We start from the raw sequence: 23565 nt of genomic DNA, 5'->3' as shown, positions 1-23565 counted from the left end.
ACAGAATTTTCACTGTTTATTTGACAGATTTTTCCTGTGTTTTTAAGATACAGGAAAATATCAATGGAATTACAAAAACAGACGGATTTTACATGTCAAATGGAAAATAACATGAAAAAACTCTAACTGTGAATAACCATAAAATTTCCAATTATTAAAGAGTTTTTTTTTCTTTTTTCACAGAAAAATACAGTTAAAATACATCTGCAAATGTATTGTAATTTCGCAAATATTTCTTATCTATTTATGAGATTAAACTGTTAATTTAAAGTTTAATACTGTAAAAAAAAAAAAAAAAAAAAAAAAATTAAAACGAGATAAAATTACTGACAATTAACCGTAACAGAAGTATTTGTTCTGTCAGTTGAACCAGACTTGTTTGTTCACTGACAAATATCTTGTGTAATTACAGGAGGTTTCACAACAAAAATGTTGAATAAATGTATTTTTGTGAATGTATAACATGTATAAGCACTGATAAACTGTCCAAATACAGTTTTTATCAGTGGATTGGACAACTTAGTCTCACTGAAAATTATCTATCTATCTATCTATCTATCTATCTATCTATCTATCTATCTATCTATCTATCTATCTATCTATCTATCTATCTATCTATCTATCTATCTATCTATCTATCTATCTATCTATCTATCTATCTATCTATCTATTCATAGGTAATTTGATTGTTTTAATACATGTAAATATTTTTTAATAAACATTAAAAAGTCGAAAAATATGCAAAATCTCATGTAAAGTTAGGGCAAAAAAACTGTATTTTAATTATGGAAAATTACCGTATTTTTATGAGATGGTTATTTTCCGTTATTTAACAGTATTTTTTTGGCACCCCAGCTGCAGGAATATTACCATTTTTTTATGGGTTTTTTTGTATTGTTTTTTTTTTTTTTTTACAGTGTAACGAAATGACGAAAACTAGAATTGAAAGAACATGTTCATTAACTGAAATAAATAAAAACTATAATTAACAGAAAAAAACGATAACTAACTGAAACTCTATTGTGTGCTTATAAAACTAACTAAAACTGATAAGAGTTATGGATAAAATTCCCTTTGTTTTCATCTTTGTCAATGTTGGATTGATACAAAACTGATTCATTTCACTTGAGCAATTTTAGCTAGCGGCACCATACGACACTTTTTGGTCCGTCACTTGTGTTCACTTGTGGTTTCCAGTCGTCTTCTGGTCCCCACTCTACCTGGAAACATGGAGACTAAAGCAGCAGAGTCCTGTCTGGAATTTATTTGAATACGACGACAGAGAAGAAGAGAAAAGAGACGACTGAACTACAACTAAACTAAAACTAAGCATTTAGAGAATAACAAAAACTAATAAAAACTATCAAACTTGCTCTAAAAGTGAATTGAAACTAACTGAATTAGAGAAAAAAAAAAGTCAAAACTAAATAAAACTAAACCACAGGTGTCAAACATGTGGCCCAGGGGCCAAAACCGGTCCGCCAAAGGGTCCGATCCGGCCCCTGGGATGAATTTATGAAAAGCAGAAATTTCACTGAAGATATTTACGATCAAGGATGTTAGAATCACTTAAGGTCAATTCAGTCTCAAGTGGGTCAGAACCAGTAAAATACTCTCATAATAACCTATAAATAATGAAAACAACAATTTTTTTCTTTTTGTTATAGTGTAAAAAAAAAAGTAAAATTACACAAAAATGTTTACATTTACAGACTAGCCTTTTACAAAAATGTGAATAACCTGAAAATTCTTAAGAAAAATAAGTGCAATTTGAACAATATTATGCCTCAGTTTATCATTTATACATATGCATCACAACTTACAGATCCCAGTGGATCTACAAATACACAAAACATTTAATAAAAGGCAGAATATTGGTGAAATTCCACAGACTTCATATTTGTTTATGTTGTGTTCAAGTGTGGTTCGTAGATGTAAACATTTTCATTACAGAATTTGACATTTTTTTACTCAAAAACATAGAAAAAAGCTTTGGAGTTGACATTATTTATCAGTTCTTCTCCTATTATTTCTATTATTTGACTGGTCCGGCCCACTTTAGATCACATTAGGCTGAATGTGGAACTGAACTAAACTGTACTGAAAAATCCAAAACTATTATAACCTTGATATGAAATGGAAGCAGTATTAAAAGGAGATTATAAATAGCTCCATAGAGACAAGGTAAACAGAGAGAAACAAGGATGGGGTAAACAGGAGAGGGATGGAAAGGGACAGAGGGCGAATAAGAAGAAGTGTTTATTATGAACGTTAGCCCAGAGCACATTCAGAATATGACATCGGTCATCTGGATGCGATCGACCTGAGAGATCTTTGATACTGTGCTAACTTTTCCTCTTCTCCATTTTCACACCGTAGCTTTTTTTTACCTTGCCGACTTTTATATAAATCAGTTTCTCTATATTTAAACGTACAAAAAAAAAACATTAGGCTACGTTCATGTGACTGTGGCTTGTGTTACACCCCAGACACCAGCACCGAGCAGGCATCTGACACTACGTTTAACCCGGCCGCTTGTTTTTTTCTGGGAAGTCACTGCATCTTTGAAATGACTGGGCATTAGTGTCTTTTAACAAGTTAGATCCAGTTACTGCGAGCTTCTGATGGCCTTGCAACACATATTGTACATATCATGTTGTATTTATCATATAATATTTACAAGGCATATCGCAGACACACAGATTCTCTGAGGCTTCCTCCACCATGTGAGAGCAGCTGTGATCAGAAACTACTGACATGATTCTATAACCTCCTGAGACCCAGGCAGTACAAGTTTGGACACTTTTACATTCAATAATGGTCTTAACTGGAAACAGCAAAATGCAACCGTTTTTTCCAGTTGCATTTTGTATTTTTTTGAATGGAATGTCTTTTGCAGGGCAGTTTTTTTTTCTTTTGGTTTGGGTTTTTTTTCTTTTTTTTCTTTTGTGTTTAGTTTACCGGCCGATACGCTGTAAGCTATTGTCGTCATGCGGCCTCCGGTGGCGTTGTTGTCATCTGTCGTCGTCTGTCGTCCGTTACAGAAATTTCAGTCTTCTTCTTCTCCGAAACTCCAGTTCTGATTGACTTCAAACTTGGTATACAGCTTCTTTATGATGATGTCAACAAAAGTTAGTGAAATTATTTGGATCTGGATCTGATTCTGGATTTGGTGCCACTTTGAAAAATTTCCCCATTATAACAGATAGGAAGTGCCAGTCAGCTCCAGGGCCATTGGTCCGATTTTTTCTATATTTCTGTTCATTACTTGTAGATTGTATGACTTATATGATGTTTACTGAGGTGAAATTTCTTCCAGAATCTCAGCTGCACATGCTGTTTTTAGCTCACCAGCTGACAGGTTGCAACCTGTTGTCGTCATACGGCGTCCAGCATCGTCATCGTCGTTTGTCATCGTCTGTCATCGTCTGTCATCGTCATCTATTGTTGTCATCTGTTGTCGTCTGTCATTGTCTGTTGTCTGTCGTCATCTGTCGTTGTCATCATCTGTCATTGTCGTCATCTGTTGTCGTCACCTGTTGTTGTCATCTGTCATCATCTGTTGTCATCTGTCATTGTCTGTTGTCGTCTGTCGTCATCTGTCATCGTCGTCATCTGTCGTCGTCTGTCGTCCATTACAAAACTTTCAATCGTCTTCTTCTCTGAAACTCCAGTTCTGATTGACTTCAGACTTGGTATACAGCTTCTTTATGATGATGTCAACAAAAGTTAGTGAAATTATTTGGATCTGGATCTGATTCTGGATTTGGTGCCACTTTGAAAAATGTTCCCATTATAACAGATAGGAAGTGGATTGATCCAATAAATCAGTATCAATGATATCAATTGTGAATTTGAATTTTTTACAGATCTGATTGGAATAGGACCAAAACATGGACTATTTAATAGAATAAATACACAGAACTGGGGGAGAAGAAATGACATCTGGATACATTTCCCAAAGCTTTGAATTTGGCCACTAAACTCCAGGGCCACTGGTCCGATTTTTCTTGAAGTAAAGCTGTGAGACTCTCGTCCCCTACAGAGGACAGAAATGCACTGCTGGGTCTCAGGAGGAAATTGCAGAAGACCTCAACTTTTCTTTTGGATCAACATGTCATTTAGATCCATTAAATTGTTCTTCTTAGCAGCAGCTGATGGTAGATTTTTAAAGGGATGGTTTGACAAAAGTACTTAATATGTAGATGTGTTATATTTTATGCAGTGACTAAATATTTTCTGCCTCTTTTATAGACTTAAATGATTGTTAAATGAATAAGAATGATTACAGTAACTAGACTTTAGACAAATTGTGATGAGCTTTGACACGTTCTTACATAGAATTAAATCAATTAAATATTTATATACTAGTGATGTATTGTAAGTGCACCACCTCAAGTACAAATTAAAAGTACCTGTATCTGAGTATTTCCACTCTGAGACATGTATATACTTACTTATACTACTCCACTACATGCTAGTACAGTTTTTCCTCCCACTCCTGCTCAGTAAAAACCCCGTATCTCTAAATGCAGAGGTGGGATTAAGTCCCACATGCACAAACTACAAGTCAATTTTGACTCTTAACCCCTAAGTCTCAAGCAAATCCCAAGTTTCTGTGGTGAAATTCCAGCAAATTAAGTCAAGCCCCGCTAAAAGTCAAACAAGACAAGTTAAATTATGTAAACTGATGATGATGTATCCTACGTGAAAAATTCCACCATCATTTAAAATCCTCCCAAATCAACAACAACGGTCATACTTTTGATATTTTAATGTATTACACTGCAAAAATCTAAATCTTACCAAGCGTATTTTTCTCATTTCTAGTCCAAATATCTCATCACACTTAAAATAAGACAGAATCACCTAAAGAATAACTTATAAATGAGATATAAAAACTTATTTTTGGACAAGAGATCTAGAAAATCTGATTTCAAGAAATCTTACCAAGATCATTTTCACTTGTTCCACTGGCAGATGTTTTTTGCTTAATTCAAGATTTTTTTTGTTGTTGTTTAATTCAAGATTTTTTTTTTTTTTGCTTAATTCAAGATTTTTTCTTTTTTTTTTTTCTGCGTAATTCAAGGTAGTTTTTTGCTTAATTCAAGATTCGTTTTGCTTAATTCAAGATTTTTTTGTTGTTGTTGTTTAATTCAAGATTTTTTTTTTTTGCTTAATTCAAGATTTTCTTTTTTTGCTTAATTCAAGATTTTTTTTTTTTTTTTTTTTTTGCTTAATTCGCTATTTATTTATTTATTTATTTATTTATTTATTTAGCTTATTTCAAGCAAAAATCTGCCAATGGAACAAGTGAAAATTATCTTGGTGAGATTTCCTGAAACAAGATTTTCAGTGAGACATAAGAACTTATTTTTAGACAACAGCTCTAGAAAATCTTATTTCAAGAAATCTTACCAAGATAATTTCCATTTATTCCATTGGCAGATTTTTTGCTTGAAATAAGCTAAAAAAAAATCTTGAATTAAACCAAAAAAATTCTGCAAATTTTTCTGCCGATTTTGATTTTTGCAGGGTCCATTGTTTATGATGTTATGTGTGTTATTTTGATTGAAGGCTGTTTTATATATTATATTTATATTCACACACTTTGACCATTTGTCATGTCGTCTGACACAAGTCAAAGTCGAGTCAGGTGAAAACTAAATCTAAATCTAATTGAATATTTTATTAGTGTGACTCAAGTAAGGCTTACATCCTAAAAATTGTGACTTAAGTCTGAAATAAGTTTAAAAAAAAAAAAAAAAAAAAAAAAGAGCTTAAGTGAAGTGTTCCTTCAGTCCTTTAAATAATCTCTTCAAAAATCCTCAAATGCATGGCTTCACAGCTGAAAACAGGGCTTTTGTACTGAGCTCATGAAAGGCTGACTTACTGGAGATATGGGGTTTTCACAGGACAGTAACACCACTAGTATATAAGGATCATACAGACTGTGATGCATAACTGTAGATTAAACTACCAACAGTTTATAAAGTAGGTCAAATGAGCTGCACCTTAAACATGGAAACAGTAAAATGCAACATGCACATTAAAGTAGCAGTAAAATAAATCCCTAAACATTACATATAATAGTGCAACAGGGACAGAAACTATGTGCAATGATAACTTTCCTTTTTCTACTTTGTGCAAAGTGCATTTTGCTCATGTGAGTGAAGTACTTCAGGTTTTTGATGCACAGCTTTGTTCAGTTTCCAGTGGAATATTTTTAATATAAATGCAGCAGAAAGGCCACTGTACTACAGGCAAAGTTGGATTCAAGTAATTTGATATATGTGGAAGTAAAACAAATAGGATTAAATTAACTTTACATTTAATTACACATTATCTTCATTAGTTACACTGTAAAAAAAAAAAAAAAAAAAATCTGTAATTTAACAGAATTTTTACTGTTTATTTTACAGATTTTTCCTGTATTTTTAAGATTCAGGAAAATATCAACGAAATTACAAAAACAGACTGTGATTTTACATGTCAAATATAAAATAACAGGAAAAAACTGTAACTGTGAATAACCAGAAAATTTCCTTTTTTTTTTTTTAAAGATTTTTTTTTTCACAGAAAAATACAGTTAAAATACATTTGCAAATGTATCGTAATTTCACAAATATTTATTTTCTATTAATGAGATTAAACTGTTAATTTAAAGTTTAATACTGTAAAAAAAAAAAAAAATAATAGAACGAGATAAAATTACTGACAATTAACCGTCAAAGAAGTATTAGTTCTGTCAGTTGAACCAGACTTGTTTGTTAATTGACAAATATCTTGTGTAATTACAGGAGGTTTCACAACAAAAATGTTGAAAAAGTGTGTTTTTGTGAATGTAGAACATGTAAGCCCTATTATTTGTTTTATAACAATGTTTGTCCATATTTATAGGTAATTTGATTGTTTTAATACATTTTACTATTCTTTATTAAACATTAAAAAGTAAAAAAAAAAAAAAATATGCAAAATCTCATGTAAAATTAGGACAAAAAACTATATTTTAATTATGGAAAATTACCGCATTTCTATGAGATGGTTATTTTCCATCAAAGTACAGTAGCAGTATTTTTTGGCACCCCAGCTGTCGGAATATAACCGTTTTTTGTTTTTGTTTTGTTTTTTTTTACAGTGCATGCACATTAAAGTAGCAGTAAAATAAATCCCTAAACATTACATATAATAGTGCAACAGGGACAGAAACTATGAGCAATGATAACTTTCCTTTTTCTACTTTGTGCAAAGTGCATTTTGCTCATGTGAGTGAAGTACTTCAGGTTTTTGATGCACAGCTTTGTTCAGTTTCCAGTGGAATATTTTACCATAAATGCAGCAGAAAGGCCACTGTACTACAGGCAAAGTTGGATTCAAGTAATTTGATATATGTGGAAGTAAAAAAAAATAGGATTAAATTAACTTTACATTTAATTGCACATTATCTTCATTGGTTACACTGTAAAAAAAAAAAAAAAAAATCTGTAATTTAACAGAATTTTTACTGTTTATTTTTACAAATTTTTCCTGTATTTTTAAGATTCAGGAAAATATCAATGAAATTACAAAAACAGACTGTGATTTTACATGTCAAATATAAAATAACAGGAAAAAACTGTAACTGTGAATAACCAGAAAATTTCCATTTTTTTTTATAAGATTTTTTTTTTTTTTCACAGAAAAATACAGTTAAAATACATTTGCAAATGTATCGTAATTTCACAAATATTTATTTTCTATTAATGAGATTAAACTGTTAATTTAAAGTTTAATACTGTAAAAAATAATAATAATAATAGAACGAGATAAAATTACTGACAATTAACCGTCAAAGAAGTATTTGTTCTGTCAGTTGAACCAGACTTGTTTGTTAATTGACAAATATCTTGTGTAATTACAGGAGGTTTCACAACAAAACTGTTGAATAAATGTATTTTTGTGAATGTAGAACATGTATAAGCACTGATAAACTGTCCAAATACAGTTTTTATCAGTGGATTGGACAACTGAGTCTCACTGAAAATTATTTATATATATATTTATAGGGAATTGGAGTGTTTCAATACATGTAAATATTTTTTATTAAACATTAAGAAGTCAAAAAAAATATGCAAAATCTCATGTAAAGTTAGGGCAAAAAACTATATTTTAATGATGGAAAATTTCCGCATTTTTATGAGATGGTTATTTTTATGAGAAGGAGGATTCTGCTGGGTTTCTGTAAATTGGGTTAGAGTCTGGTTTTGACCAAATCTTTATATAAAGTGTCATGAGATAACTTCTGTTGTGATCTGGGGCTATATAAATAAAATTTGATTGATTGATTGATTGATTGATTGATTGATTGATTGATTGATTGATTTGATTGGTTTTCCCCTGTAAATCACTTTGGAAAAAAGCGTCTGCCAAATGTATAAATTTTCCGTTATTTAACAGTATTTTTTGGGCACCCCTGCTGCTGGAATAATACCGTTTTATTACTGGGTTGTTTTTTTTTTTTTTTACAGTGCATGCACACTAAAGTAGCAGTAAAATAAATCCCTAAACATTACATATAATAGTGCAACAGGGACCGAAACTATGAGCAATGATAACTTTCCTTTTTCTACTTTGTGCAAAGTGCATTTTGCTCATGTGAGTGAAGTACTTCAGGTTTTTGATGCACAGCTTTGTTCAGTTTCCAGTGGAATATTTTTAATATAAATGCAGCAGAAAGGCCACTGTACTACAGGCAAAGTTGGATTCAAGTAATTTGATATATGTGGAAGTAAAACAAATAGGATTAAATTAACTTTACATTTAATTACACATTATCTTCATTAGTTACACTGTAAAAAAAAAATAAATAAATCTGTAATTTAACAGAATTTTTACTGTTTATTTTACAGATTTTTCCTGTATTTTTAAAATTCAGGAAAATATCAACGAAATTACAGAAACAGACTGTGATTTTACATGTCAAATATAAAATAACAGGAAAAAACTGTAACTGTGAATAACCAGAAAATTTCCTTTTTTTTTTTTTTAAAGATTTTTTTTTTTTCACAGAAAAATACAGTTAAAATACATTTGCAAATGTATCGTAATTTCACAAATATTTATTTTCTATTAATGAGATTAAACTGTTAATTTAAAGTTTAATACTGTAAAAAAAAAAAATAATAGAACGAGATAAAATTACTGACAATTAACCGTCAAAGAAGTATTAGTTCTGTCAGTTGAACCAGACTTGTTTGTTAATTGACAAATATCTTGTGTAATTACAGGAGGTTTCACAGCAAAAATGTTGAAAAAGTGTGTTTTTGTGAATGTAGAACATGTAAGCCCTATTATTTGTTTTATAACAATGTTTGTCCATATTTATAGGTAATTTGATTGTTTTAATACATTTTACTATTCTTTATTAAACATTAAAAAGTAAAAAAAAAAATATATGCAAAATCTCATGTAAAATTAGGACAAAAAACTATATTTTAATTATGGAAAATTACCGCATTTTTATGAGATGGTTATTTTCCATCAAAGTACAGTAGCAGTATTTTTTGGCACCCCAGCTGTCAGAATATAACCGTTTTTTGTTGTTTTTTTTTTGTTTGTTTTTTTTTTACAGTGCATGCACATTAAAGTAGCAGTAAAATAAATCCCTAAACATTACATATAATAGTGCAACAGGGACAGAAACTATGTGCAATGATAACTTTCCTTTTTCTACTTTGTGCAAAGTGCATTTTGCTCATGTGAGTGAAGTACTTCAGGTTTTTGATGCACAGCTTTGTTCAGTTTCCAGTGGAATATTTTTAATATAAATGCAGCAGAAAGGCCACTGTACTACAGGCAAAGTTGGATTCAAGTAATTTGATATATGTGGAAGTAAAAAAAAATAGGATTAAATAAACTTTACATTTAATTGCACATTATCTTCATTGGTTACACTGTAAAAAAAAAAAAAAAAAAAATCTGTAATTTAACAGAATTTTTACTGTTTATTTTTACAGATTTTTCCTGTATTTTTAAGATTCAGGAAAATATCAACGAAATTACAAAAACAGACTGTGATTTTACATGTCAAATATAAAATAACAGGAAAAAACTGTAACTGTGAATAACCAGAAAATTTCCATTTTTTTTTTATAAGATTTTTTTTTTTTCACAGAAAAATACAGTTAAAATACATTTGCAAATGTATCGTAATTTCACAAATATTTATTTTCTATTAATGAGATTAAACTGTTAATTTAAAGATTAATACTGTAAAAAAAATAATAATAATAGAACGAGATAAAATTACTGACAATTAACCGTCAAAGAAGTATTTGTTCTGTCAGTTGAAACAGACTTGTTTGTTAATTGACAAATATCTTGTGTAATTACAGGAGGTTTCACAACAAAAATGTTGAAAAAGTGTGTTTTTGTGAATGTAGAACATGTAAGCCCTATTATTTGTTTTATAACAATGTTTGTCCATATTTATAGGTAATTTGATTGTTTTAATACATGTTAATATTCTTTATTAAACATTAAAAAGTAAAAAAAAAAAATATGCAAAATCTCATGTAAAATTAGGACAAAAAACTATATTTTAATTATGGAAAATTACCGCATTTTTATGAGATGGTTATTTTCCATCAAAGTACAGTAGCAGTATTTTTTGGCACCCCAGCTGTCGGAATATAACCGTTTTTTGTTTTTGTTTTGTTTTTTTTTACAGTGCATGCACATTAAAGTAGCAGTAAAATAAATCCCTAAACATTACATATAATAGTGCAACAGGGACAGAAACTATGAGCAATGATAACTTTCCTTTTTCTACTGTGTGCAAAGTGCATTTTGCTCATGTGAGTGAAGTACTTCAGGTTTTTGATGCACAGTTTTGTTCAGTTTCCAGTGGAATATTTTTAATATAAATGCAGCAGAAAGGCCACTGTACTACAGGCAAAGTTGGATTCAAGTAATTTGATATATGTGAAAGTAAAAAAAAATAGGATTAAATAAACTGTACATTTAATTGCACGTTATCTTCATTAGTCATATTTCACGACCATCTGATGGATGAGTTATTGGCTGGGGACAGGTGTGCATGCTGTTGTGTTTGCTCTAGTGTCCACATTCTCTGATCATGTCGGTCTATCTATGGGAGTAACAGAGCAGCGCCGGTGGGGCTGAGAGGAAATGCAAATCCAACGAGCACCTGAATCTCCAGAATCCCCTCGGTCTCCAAGCTACCGATGTGTGTGATGCTAATTTGATTTTTGCGATAGTCATCAGAAAAGTTGATCTGCCAGCCTCTTTTCCATGCCGTTTTCAGTGTGTGTGAGTCACAGCGTGTATTAATACAGACATTCGTTTATGTGTTGATGTGTTCTGAGGGTTGTCCTTCCTCTATTTATAGACCTTTAGATCTCCAAGGAGTAACCTGAGACCAGCTCATCTCCTTGCCTTCCTTCACACTTGCCTCTCTACCTTTTCTCTCTCTCTCTCTCTCTCTCTCTCTCTCTCTCTCTCTCTCTCTCTCTCTCTCTCTCTCTCTCTCTCTCTCTCTCTCTCTCTCTCTCTCTCTCTTCTCAGGACTTTTCTCGTATAAGTTCTATCTAAATACACTTGTTACCTCTGGCACTCATCCTTTAGATCAGGGCTGTCAAACTCATTTCAGTTCAGTTCCACATTCAGTCTAATCTGATCTAAAGTGGGCCGGACCAGTAAAATAACATCAATAATAAGAGAAGAACTTATAAATAATGTCAACTCCAAAGTTTTCTCTATGTTTTTGAGTGAAAAAAAGTCAAATTCCATGATGAAAATGTCTACACCCACCAACTGTACTTGAACATAACATGAACAAATATGAACAACCTGAAAATCCTTAAGAAAAAAAGTGCAATGTTTACAATGTTACGCCTAAGTTGATCGTTTATACATGTTCATGACAACTTAAAGATTTAATAACAGGCAGAATATTGTTCAAATTCCACAGACTTCTCTGAAGACATTTCAGGTTATTCATATTTGTTCAGGTTATTCCTATTTTATTGTTACAGGATAGTTTGTAAATGTAAATATTTTCATCATTTAATGTTATTTTTTGCACTAAAACAAAGGGAAAAAATTAAGTTAATTCTAGATTTTTTGGCTTCATTCAAGATTTTTTTTACTTAATTGAAGATTTTTTTTTTTTTTGCTTAATTGAAGATTTTTTTACTTAATTTAAGATTTTTTTTTTCTTTTGCTTCATTCAAGATTTTTTTTACTTAATTGAAGATTTTTTTTTTTTGCTTGATTCAACATTTTTTTTTAACTTAACTGAAGATTTTTTTTACTTAATTCAAGAGTTTTTTACTTAATTGAAGAGTTTTTTTAACTTAATTGAAGATTTTTTTTTTTACTTAATTGAAGATTTTTTTTGTTTTTTTTTTTGCTTAATTGAAGATTTTTTTTACTTAATTGACGATTTTATTTTTTTTTGCTTAATTCAAGATTTTTTGCTAAATTTGAGATTTTTTTTTTTGGCTTAATATAGAATATTGTTCAAATTCCACATACTTCTTTTAAGACATTTCAGATTGTTTATATTTGTTCAGGTTATTCCTATGTTTTTGTAAAAGGATAGTCTGTAAACGTAACTTTTTTTTCTAATTTTACTTTTTTTATATACTAAAACAAAGAGGAAAATTGGCAGTTTTCCCTATTTATAGGTTATTATGATAATATTTTACTAGTCTGATCCACTTTAGATTGAATTGACCTAAAACGATTTGAACATCATTGATTATTAATATCTTCAGTGTAATTTTTGCATTTCACAAATTCATCCTGGGGGCCAGATCGGACCCTTTGGTGGGCCGGTTTTGGCCCCCGGGCCGCATGTTTGACACCTGAGCTTTAGAAGATGACAAGCGATAGCATCTCCATAGTTAACAGCCACTGAAGGAGGTCCGTCTCGTTCTTTCGCCTCCTTCTCACCTCCTACTCCAGTTTTTCCACCAGCGGTTTGACTGCTCTTCTCATCCTTACCCTTCATACCTTCCCTCTCAATAAGACTGGATCAGATTTAACGACATGTCCAAAATAATCAGTCCAAACCTCTTCCCCTTCCCCTATAACCTTCTCTTCTCTGTCTGCTGCCCGCTCCTTCCATATGTCACCCGTGTAACATGTACCCGAACATGTGGTGGGTCATGAGCGTCCTAGTGTTGATAGAGGAGGTAAAGATGTTTTCACCTTGTTCTGCTCAAGTTGGTTTATGTTTGACAAAGTGACACCTGTCAGCACCTTTTGTCCTTCCATGCACACCTCATCACTTCCTCATTGCAGTGCTTCTGTTCTCTGTGCACCATGCACTCACTTGTCTGGTTGTCTCCCTTCTTTATGTCGAAGGAATTTCAACTCAACTCCACCTGCACACCGAGCCAAGGTTATTATCGTTAACCAAAACTAACGAAATGACCAAAACTAGAATTGTAAAAACATTTTTGTTAACTGAAATAAATAAAAACTATAATTAAAAGAAAAAAACAATAACTAACTGGAACTGTATTGTGTGTTTACAAAACGAACTAAAACGTATGAAAATTATGGATAAAATTCCCTTCGTTTTCATCTTTGCCAACGTCAGATTGATATGAAATCAATTTATTTCCCTCGAGCAATTTTAGCTGCTGGCACCATATGATATTTAAGGGTCCGTCACTTGTGTTCACTTGTGGTTTCCAGTCGTCTTCTGGTCCCCACTCTACCTGGAAACATGCAGACTAAAGTTGGGAGAAAGCAGCAGAGTCCTGTCTGGGATTTATTTGAATACGACCACAAAGAAGAAGAGAAAAGAGACCACTGAACTACAACTAAACTAAAACTAAGCATTTAGAAAATAACAAAAACTAATAAAAACTATCAAACCTGCTCTGAAAATGAATTAAAACGAACTGAATTAGAGACAAAAAAGGCAAAACTAAATAAAACTAAACTATAATGAAAAATCCAAAACTATGATAACCTTGAACCAAGGTTCAAATAGTTTTGGATTTTTACCTCCACCAGCAGGTATTGTGATTACTTTGCTTTGTTTGTTTGTTTGTTTGTTTGTTTGTTCTCATCTTTAGTGTAAAACTCTTCCCCCCATCTTTCCCAGATCTTCCCCACAGATAGGCCTAGGCCCTGGGACCAACCCAGTCCATTTTGGTCCCAGTAGGACAAAGTTCAAGGTCACAGCAAGGTCACAACATCTACAGTTTTCCATCTGTCACCATTGAGACATTTTCCAAAATTCACAAAAAATTCCAAACGACTCCGATTCTCCTCCAGTTGGATCCACCTGTAGCTTAGAACAGTCTCTTGTATGTGGAACTAAATTGTCCACATCCACTGTGGAATGTGGACTCTGTGGACATTTACACTGAACACTGAAAATCCCATTTCCCACACATTTAAAATTAGAACTCAACTAATATTGATGTGAATTGAATCTAATTGGACAGACACATGACTGGGACCAGATTCAACTGTTTCTGTGTATGGAACAACCTGGAAACTGTTGGATTTACACAGACAGAGTGGATCCACACATGTACAGAGTTCAGGGTGAAGGAGGAGGTTTGTGTTCTGAACACTTGTTCATTCTAGTTTAGTTTTATTTAGTTTTGAGCATCAGCATTAGTGTCTTTTAACAAATTAGATCGAGTTACTCTGAGCTTCTGATGGCCTTGCAACACATATTGTACATATCACATTGTATTTATCATATAATATTTACAAGGCATTTCTGAGACACACAGATTCTTGGAAACTTCCTACACCATGTGAGAGCAAGGTTCTGATGGTTTTGGATTATTTTATTATAGTTTAGTTTTATTTAGTTTTGACTTTTTTTTTCTCTAAATCTCTAAATTTTAATTTGTTTTTAGAGCAGGTTTGCTAGTTTTTATTAGTTTTTTTTTTCTCTAAATGTTTAGTTTTAGTATTAATTTTAGTTTAGTCGTCTCTTTTCTCTTCTTCTCTGTGGTTGTATTCAAATAAATCCCAGACAGGACTCTGCTGCTTTCTCCCAACTTTAGTCTCCATGTTTCCAGGTAGAGGTCACAGAAGACAACTGGAAACCACAAGTGAACACAAGTGACGGAGCCTTAAATATCATATGGGGACACCAGCTAAAATTGCTAGGGTGAAATAAATCAATTTCATATCAATCCGACATTGACAAAGACGAAAACGAAGGGAATTTTATCCATAATTTGTATCCGTTTTAGTTAGTTTTGTAAACACACAATACAGTTTCAGTTATCGTTTTTTCTTTTAATTATAGTTTTTATTTATTTCACTTAACGAAAATGATTTTTCAATTCTAGTTTTGGTCATTTAGTTAGTTTTGGTTAACAATAATAACCTTGCTGCAGACAGATGTAGAAGCACTGAGAGCCTTTATTTCGCCTCTACTCTCACAGCAGCATGTTACTGTTGGAGCTGCTGGAGGTGGAGGTAGTTGGAACTATTTTACTTTGTATACCAGATAAATCTGAGGGATGATGGCAGATTAGATTAACCCATAAAGACCCAAAGATCCACCGTCGACCAAAAGCATCTACTGATCTAACCTGTTAATCCACTAATCCTACCAATACGTGTAAATAACGGAAGTAAAGTGCAGTTTTTATCTGTTCAGTTTCATCAGATATGACCCATGTGGACGTTCAGAGGCTCCGTAGTTACCATGGAAACACCATCATCTTCTACAACACTGATTCACCAGTAAAACCCATGGAGTCTGATAAATGACAGTGGATGGACACATTGGGTTTATGTTCAGTTAATGATATATTTGACTGAAAAAGTCACTTTTTCTTCAGTTTTTTCTCCTTTGATATAATAACCTTTGACTTTACTCTGAGTTTATATGAACATCTACATCGGGGTGTCCAGATCCGGTCCTCGAGGGCCGCCATCCTGCATGTTTTAGATGTACCCCTCTTCCTACACACTTGATTTAAATGATAAGCCCATGACCAAGCTCTGCAGAAGCCTGATAATGACCTTCAGGTGTGCTGGAAGAGGAAACCATCTAAAACATGGAGGATAGCGGCCCTCAAGGACCAGGATTGGACACCCTTGATCTTCATGATCACTGAATTAAATATAGGAAAATAGATGATTTTCACGGGAAAAAATGACAAATTCAGAGGATAATATTATAATAAATGGTGATTAAATCACTTAGGAAAGGTTAAATAGAGAGAAAAATTCATTTGGGAACTGACACAAAAGTCCCACTGGGTCTTTATGGGTTAATGGGAAGATGTACAAATCACTCTCAGTTCTTCAAACCTTGGCTTTTTTGTGAGACACTGAATGATATGAACATTTATTAAATGAAATCATGTGAGAAGTTGAAATTCAGTTTTTGGTGGAGGTTTTAACACCTCGCAGACATCTGAAGTTTGAGTCTGACAACACATCGCTTTTGCTACAGTTGGAACCCTCTACACTGTAAAAATCTAAATCTTACCAAGTGTATTTTTCTCATTTCTAGTCCAAATATCTCATCACATTTACAATAACACATAATCACCTAAAGAGGAACTTTTCAGTGAGATATAATAACTGATTTTTAGACAATAGATCTTGAAAATCATAAATTCAAGAAATCTTACCAAGATAATTTTCATTTGTTCCACTGGCAGATTTATTTTTTTTGCGTGAATTAAGCAAAAAAAAAAAATCTGCCAGTGGAACAAATGAAAATTATCTTGGTAAGATTTCTTGAATTTATGATTTTCAAGATCTATTGTCTACAAATCAGTTCTTATATCTCACTGAAAAGTTCCTCTTTAGGTGATTCCGTCTGATTTTAAGTGTGATGAAGTGAAGTAAAGTGAGGTAGAGTTGGCATTAGGGTGGTCAAAAAAAATTTTTTCAGATTCTCTGGATTCAAACCCTGCATTTGGTTCCATATCTGGTCAAATTACTTCGGTCCAAATTTTATGCAAATTAATTAATATTTAGAGGTGTCCCAGACAGGTGCAGATGTCTCTGTACACTCTAACAGAACTATCCAAATGAATAAAGCAGATTAGAATCATTTGTAATTTTATTCTCCAAATCAAACTGACACTCACATAAAAATGTTCCTTAGAAAGTCCAACAACCACTGTTGGTTTATTGAAATGACCAAAATGTTCCTGTGTTCTTTGACAACTTGTTGCCAGTACTGTTTGTGATCTGCATTTGTTGTTCGGCTACAGCTAAAGTCTGGATTAAGCTCCGCCCCTCTGTCAGTGACATCAGTGACAGCTTTAGTGGAATGCCCAGTTTTCTCCTCCTTCTGAAAGTCTGCATCATCAGCCCAGTCTACTGGAGGAACTGTTCAGAATGTTTGTGGCAGATCCAAAGGTTCAAACAAACGCATGGTGCTGGTGGGGACAAAAGCCCTGATCTGCTTCCCTTCACAATCTGATGGATTAAGGACATCCCAACGCTTTAGAGGAACCAAAGAACCTGCATTTAACATCAGGTTGTCGACCATCAGCTGCTTCTGCTCTGGTGTCACACTGGAGTCACAGAATGGACCACAACCAGTTCTACACTCCAGTTCCACAGATGTGGGCCTATTCTATTTCTAGCTGAATCCCTCAAACCTTGGTTTTGATAGTTCTGCTCTTGTCTTACAGCTCAGCTCGTCTATGCTGAAAATGAACAATTAGTCCATTGACAGGAAACTTCCAGCAACTTGTACAACCTCTAAAACATCTGCTTTTTCTTCCAAATTTTTTCCTAAATCATCTTTTGAATGACAGAACCTAATGCAGGGTTCTAATTGAGGTTTTCTGAAACTGTATTTTTTACCAGGATTGTTGGACCACCCTTGTTGGTATGGTATGATGAGATATTTTGACTAGAAATGAGAAAAACACACTTGGTAAGATTTAGATTTTTGCAGTGTGGTTTATTATACTGTGTAAAATCTTCATCTTAAAATAACTGAAGCTGTCAGACAAATGTAGTGGGGTGTCATGTCCAGTGTTTGCCTCTGAGCTGTTGTATGGGACAAATATGACACTGCAGGAAATAGAAATTCTCAAGTACAAATATGTCAGATATGTTTTTAAGTGTAGTACTTGAGTAAAGGTATGTATTTTCTCTTCAGCTCTGTGGGAATCGTCTGTTTACACCCGTCACTCTCTTGTACGTGTCATCGCTGTGTATGTGTGACCCCTCCTCACCTCCCTCTGTTCCTTCTCAATCCTGAACTCAGGCAGAGTCTCAAGGCAGAAGATGAGGATGGAAATCACAATGACCATGACGCTGATGATGGCGATGATCCGCGCGCCGCTGGAGGATTCTGGGTACTCAAACAGCATCCAGAGGCGACGCTGCAGATCATTTGTGGGCAGGGGTCTCTCCTCCTCCTTCGGGAAGCCCTCGTCCTCCTTGAAACGGTCGATGATCTCTTCTCCCAGCTCAAAGAAGCGCAGCTCCTCCAGGAACATGTCCAAGGGGACGTTGGCGGGCCGGCGGAGCCTCCCGCCCGACTGGTAGAAGTACAGGATGGCGTCGAAGCAGACCCGACTCCTGTCCAGGAACAGTTCGTTCCTCAGGGGGTCGAAGTAACGAACGCGTCTCTGGGGGTCGCCCAGGAGGGTGTCGGGGAACTGAGCCAGGGTGCGGAGCTGGGTCTCATAGCGCATCCCTGACACGTTGATGGCCAGGCGCTCGGTCAGGGCCCAGCCGCTCTTCAACGGACAGCGACGGTTCTTCACCACCTTCATGGAGTCCTTCCCGCTGTTCTCCTTCTCCAGTTTGTTGTGCTTGTCTTTGGTCTCCTTACCTTCATCACCTACATCCTCTGCTTTTTCTTTGTCCTTCGTCTTCTTTCCTCCTCCTTCTCCTTCTCCTCCTTGATTATCCATCTCTTAAGTGTTTTTTTTTTCTTGTGTTTTATTTCACGTTTCTCGTCCCTTTGCTCTGCAGAGACAACAGAGAAGCATTAGAAGAAAAGAATGGAAAGTGACTTGAGTGATAAATGAATACTTTTGGTGCAAAGAAATCAAATACATCCAGAACTAAGAACATCCTAACATGCACTAAATGTCCAGATAATAAAGGAACTCTTATTCACTGTTTATGGGAATGTTCAAAAATACACAGATTCTGGAAGGAGGTCATCAGTTGTATGTCTGAGGTGTTTAACAGTAAGATTCCATTTGGTTCTAAACTTTGTGTACTGGGAATAAACCCTGAGGATTTCATACAGACTAAGAAACAAACTCAAGTGTTGGACTTTGGACTGGTACATGCAGAACAGGAGAGTTATGGCTTTGAACTGGAAGAACATGGAAGCTCCTTCTATGAAGCAACGGATAAAAGAACGATCAGAGCATGGGACTGGAAAGACTGACTTATACGACCAAAGGAAAACTGGAGGAATTTGTACAGTTATGGAAACCTTATATGAACATTATGGTATCTGGAAAATAGGGACATGTCATACAAATTATCATTGTTTAGTTTTATTTAATTTTTTTTATTATCATGATTGCTGTATTTTAATATTTTTATCATTATTATTATTATTATTATTATTATTATTATTATTATTATTATTATTACTTTTTTTCTCTACATATATGTGCAGAGTTTCATAAGAATATATGTATGTTATTTATTTATTTATTTATATGTCATGTGGTGCAAGTCTACGTGGTGTGAATGGGTGTGTGTGTGTGTGTGTGAGTGATTTTGTTGTTTCGATTCATGTTTGTTATGTAAAACTTAAATACCAATAAAAATATTGTGGAAAAAAAACAAACAAACTAAAAACATCCTTAACCCATAAACACCCAATAAGCCACTGGCAACCCAATTCATCTACTGATCTAAACTGTTTAATACCTGTTGATCCACTAATCCTATCAATACATGTACATAATTGGTATAAAGTGTAGTTTGTCATCTTTTCATGGTCATCACATATGACCCATTTGGATGTTCAGAAGCAATAAAAACACTAAATCTGAGGAAAAAGGGACTCAAAACAAGTGAAATATTTGTTCATGCAGCAAAATCATTTCACTCGACAAGATTTCTTGAATTAAGATGTTAAATGTAGATAATCCTATATTACACTGTTGGAATTTTTGAATAATGTATAAATAATCAAGTTTAGAAAGACATTTGAATTTATATTACAATGCAATATGTAAAAAAAAACAAAAAAACAAAACAGGTTTTTAACCCTTTCATGCACAGTGGTCACTCCAGTGGACAGTTCTTCTCCAGCTGTTCTCTTGTATATTCTTGTTTTGTTGTTTTAGTTCCATATCAGCCAACACAGTGGACACTTACGCACCATCCCATAATACACTGACATTCAGACCAGTACTATACCTTTGCTGTTCTTCATAAACCTGATCTGCACTAACATGTTTGACTGTGAATCACTTATTTGTTAGACACAAAGGGTTTTTTTTAGCATGTTATCTCCATGAAGTGAGTAATTACTAGCATTAGAATATGTTAAAATGGGAGAAAACATCAGATTAGCAGCATTAAAAATGTTTTTATTTCATTGTTTTCATATTACTTTCTTATGGAACAGGATTAGGGCCACTGGACTTTAAACTCAGAATTCTGACTTTTTTTTCATAATAATAATTAACCCTTTCATGCATGAATTATGAGAACCTTAATCAAGATTTTTTTTCCTGAGTGTTTTTATTCCTCTCTAGGCATGAAAAAAAAAAAAAAACAATGTGATTGAATTTTTTTTTTTTTTTAAATCAACCTGACTTTGACTTTGACTTTCATGGAGTTACAAAAATGTCCACTCAGCTACACCATGAATTTTGTCCTTGAAGCAAAGAAACATGTATTTAAAACCCAATATCATACAGTGATATGAAAACAGTGAAATGAAACCATGTTTAATGCAGCTAATCTGATGTTCTCTCCCATTTTAACATATTCTAATACTAGTTATTACTCACTTCATGGACATAATATGCAAAAAATAAATATTAACAATTGATTTCCTCTCAAGAACCAATTAAGAACAGCAAAGTTACAATAATGGTATGAATTGCAGTTTGTAAGATGATGCATAAGTGTCCACTGTGTTGGTTGATATGGAACTAAAACAACAAAACCCTTGAATATACAAGAGTAAAGCTGTAGAGCAGTGGTTCTTAACCTGGGTTCGATCGAACCCTTGGGGTTCGGTGAGTCAGTCTCAGGGGTTCGGCGGAGGTCAAGACACACGCTCGACAACAGCAGAAGTCACACTGATTTGCAGTAAATATTCATTATTATTGTAGCCTGATGGAAATTAGGTGATGGGTGTGTGTTAAAATGTTAAAAATGATAAATAGCATAAATACAATAAGTTCATTATTGGAACACAAAAATTAAAACCATTTCAGTGTGGTAGTATTAAAACAGGTCATGTCTTTGTGAAAAGGTATGGAATTTGTTGTGAGTTCATGCACTGTATTGGTTTTGTTCTTTGAACACAGTGATGTTAATGCACGGCTCATCTTGTGCACCAGTAAAACATACCTGTGTCTTGAATTTGAAAAAAATCATATTTTATTTTTTAATAAAGAAGGGTTTAGTGAATGCGCATATGAAACTGGTGGGGTTCAGTACCTCCAACAAGGTTAAGAAGCACTGCTGTAGAGTAACTGTCCACTGGAGTGACCACTATGCATGAAAGGGTTAAAAATATACATATATTGGACCTTATTTTAATTTATTGTATTTTTTTCCAGTGGCCCTAATCCTCTTCTGTACTTTCTGATATTGGGTTTTAAACACACATTTCTTTACTTCAAAAATTAAATGCATTAACATTTTTGTAACTCCATGAAAAAAAAAATCAATTGCATTGTTTTTTTTTTTTTTTTGCATGTCTAAGGAGGAATAAAAACACTCAAGAAAAAAATCTGTTGTAAGGTTCTCATAATTCATGCATGAAAGGGTTAAATAAAAATACACCTCATTTTAGAGTTGTATTTTTTTCCACTACACATAAAATCCCCTCAGGCAGCCAGTCCAAAGTGCACACGTTGCATGCTGCTGTTCTTTACCATGTCCGGTGCAGTGTGCCTGGTGCTTCCTCTCTCCTGTCCACCTTCCAGATCTGCTGCTTCAGAGTTTGAACCTCCGCTGTGTGACCATCCTGACGCTCCTGCTCTGAACCACAGGTTGTTTCTGTTTGGGCCGACCCTTCCCTCCTTCTGACACACTTTGTCTATCACTCCCTCATCATGATGTCCAGACTGCCCCCTCATCCCCACCCCCTCCTCCTCCTGCATCATTTCGTCCCTCCTTCATGTGTCACGTTTGGGCAGGGGGTGGGGTTGTGGGGGTGGGGGGGGCAGACAGCAGCGTGCCTCCTTCAGGAGCTGCTGTGGTGTTAATCTGCAGCTCTGATGTGGTTTAGATAGTTAAGCTTGTTGGTGGCTCACTCACTGTCTTCATTTGTGCTCTATCTCACGCCCGGGCCGTCCCAGGGGGGGAATGCTGGCAGGCGGAAATTCAATCGCTGCTTCTTCTCCCCCCTTTTTCTGCCCCCAACAAACCTTCCTGCCAGAAAATGTCACCCTCTTAACCCCTCTCTCAATCTTAAACATACTGTACATGTTTGCACGAACGAGTGTGCATGAACCTGTACAAGCTCACAGCAGGAGGAGAAAGTATTGTAAAAAAGAAAACATTTGGAGGGGATAACCATCTGGGATGACACTCACCCCACATATGGTGAGTATTTCTGCTCAGTTATTCCTCTAAATCAGGGGTGTCAAAGTCATTTAGTTCAGTTCCACATACAGTCTAATATGATCTGAAGTGGGCCGGACTAGTAGAATTATGAAAATAATAGGATAAGAACTGATAAATAATATCAACTCCAAAGTTTTCTCGATGTTTTTGAGTGAAAAAAGTCAAATTCCATGATGAAAATGTTTACATCTACGAACCGTACTTGAACATAACACGAACAAATATGAACATGTGTGAATAACCTGAAAAAACTGACTAATTTAATTTAAAAAAAATTTTTGTAATTTATTTATTTATTTTTTAATTTTTATTTTTATTTTATTATTATTTATTTTAAAAAGAGAAAAAAAAAAAAAAGAAGAAAAAAAAAAAGAAGAAATAAATAAATAAATAATGACAACTCCAAATTTTTGTTTTTGTTTTAGTGTAAAAAATAATATTAAATTCTAAAAATGTTTACATTCACAAAATTTCCAAACAAAAAGATGTGAATAACCTGAAAAAACTGAAATTTCTCAAGAAAAATAAGTGCAATTTGAAAAATATTATGCCTCACATCATCATTTATACATGTGCGTTATGGATCGGATTTACAAAAAGCACAAAATATTTAGTAAGACGCAGAATGTTGTTGAAATTGCACTTAATTTTCTTTATTTGTTCAGGTTATTCCTATTTTATTGTTACAGGATAGTTTGTAAATGTAAATATTTTCATAATTTAATGTTATTTTTTGCACTAAAACAAAAAAAATGTAAACTGTTAATTCTAGATTTTTTTTTGGCTTAATTGAAGATTTTTTTTTTA

General features: G+C 33.6%; 1 protein-coding gene across 1 annotated transcript in view; it reads right to left on the bottom strand.

Moving 5' to 3' along the window:
- The window catches only part of LOC115424038 (potassium voltage-gated channel subfamily A member 1-like), a 24428-nt gene extending 2135 nt beyond the window's left edge, over positions 1-22293 (bottom strand). The window contains exons 1-2 of the mRNA XM_030141120.1: positions 22065-22293; positions 18204-18945 (exon numbers count right to left, since the gene is read on the bottom strand). Coding sequence (XP_029996980.1) covers positions 18204-18890 — 687 coding nt within the window. The 5' untranslated portion in view covers positions 18891-18945; positions 22065-22293. The remainder of the gene's footprint in view (positions 1-18203; positions 18946-22064) is intronic.
- Between the last annotated feature and the right edge of the window lie 1272 nt (positions 22294-23565).

Source organism: Sphaeramia orbicularis, chromosome 8 (assembly GCF_902148855.1).
Source record: "Sphaeramia orbicularis chromosome 8, fSphaOr1.1, whole genome shotgun sequence".
Lineage (NCBI taxonomy): Eukaryota > Metazoa > Chordata > Actinopteri > Kurtiformes > Apogonidae > Sphaeramia > Sphaeramia orbicularis.
Note: the sequence above shows the minus strand (reverse complement) of the source record. Positions and strands in the feature narration are given on the sequence as shown.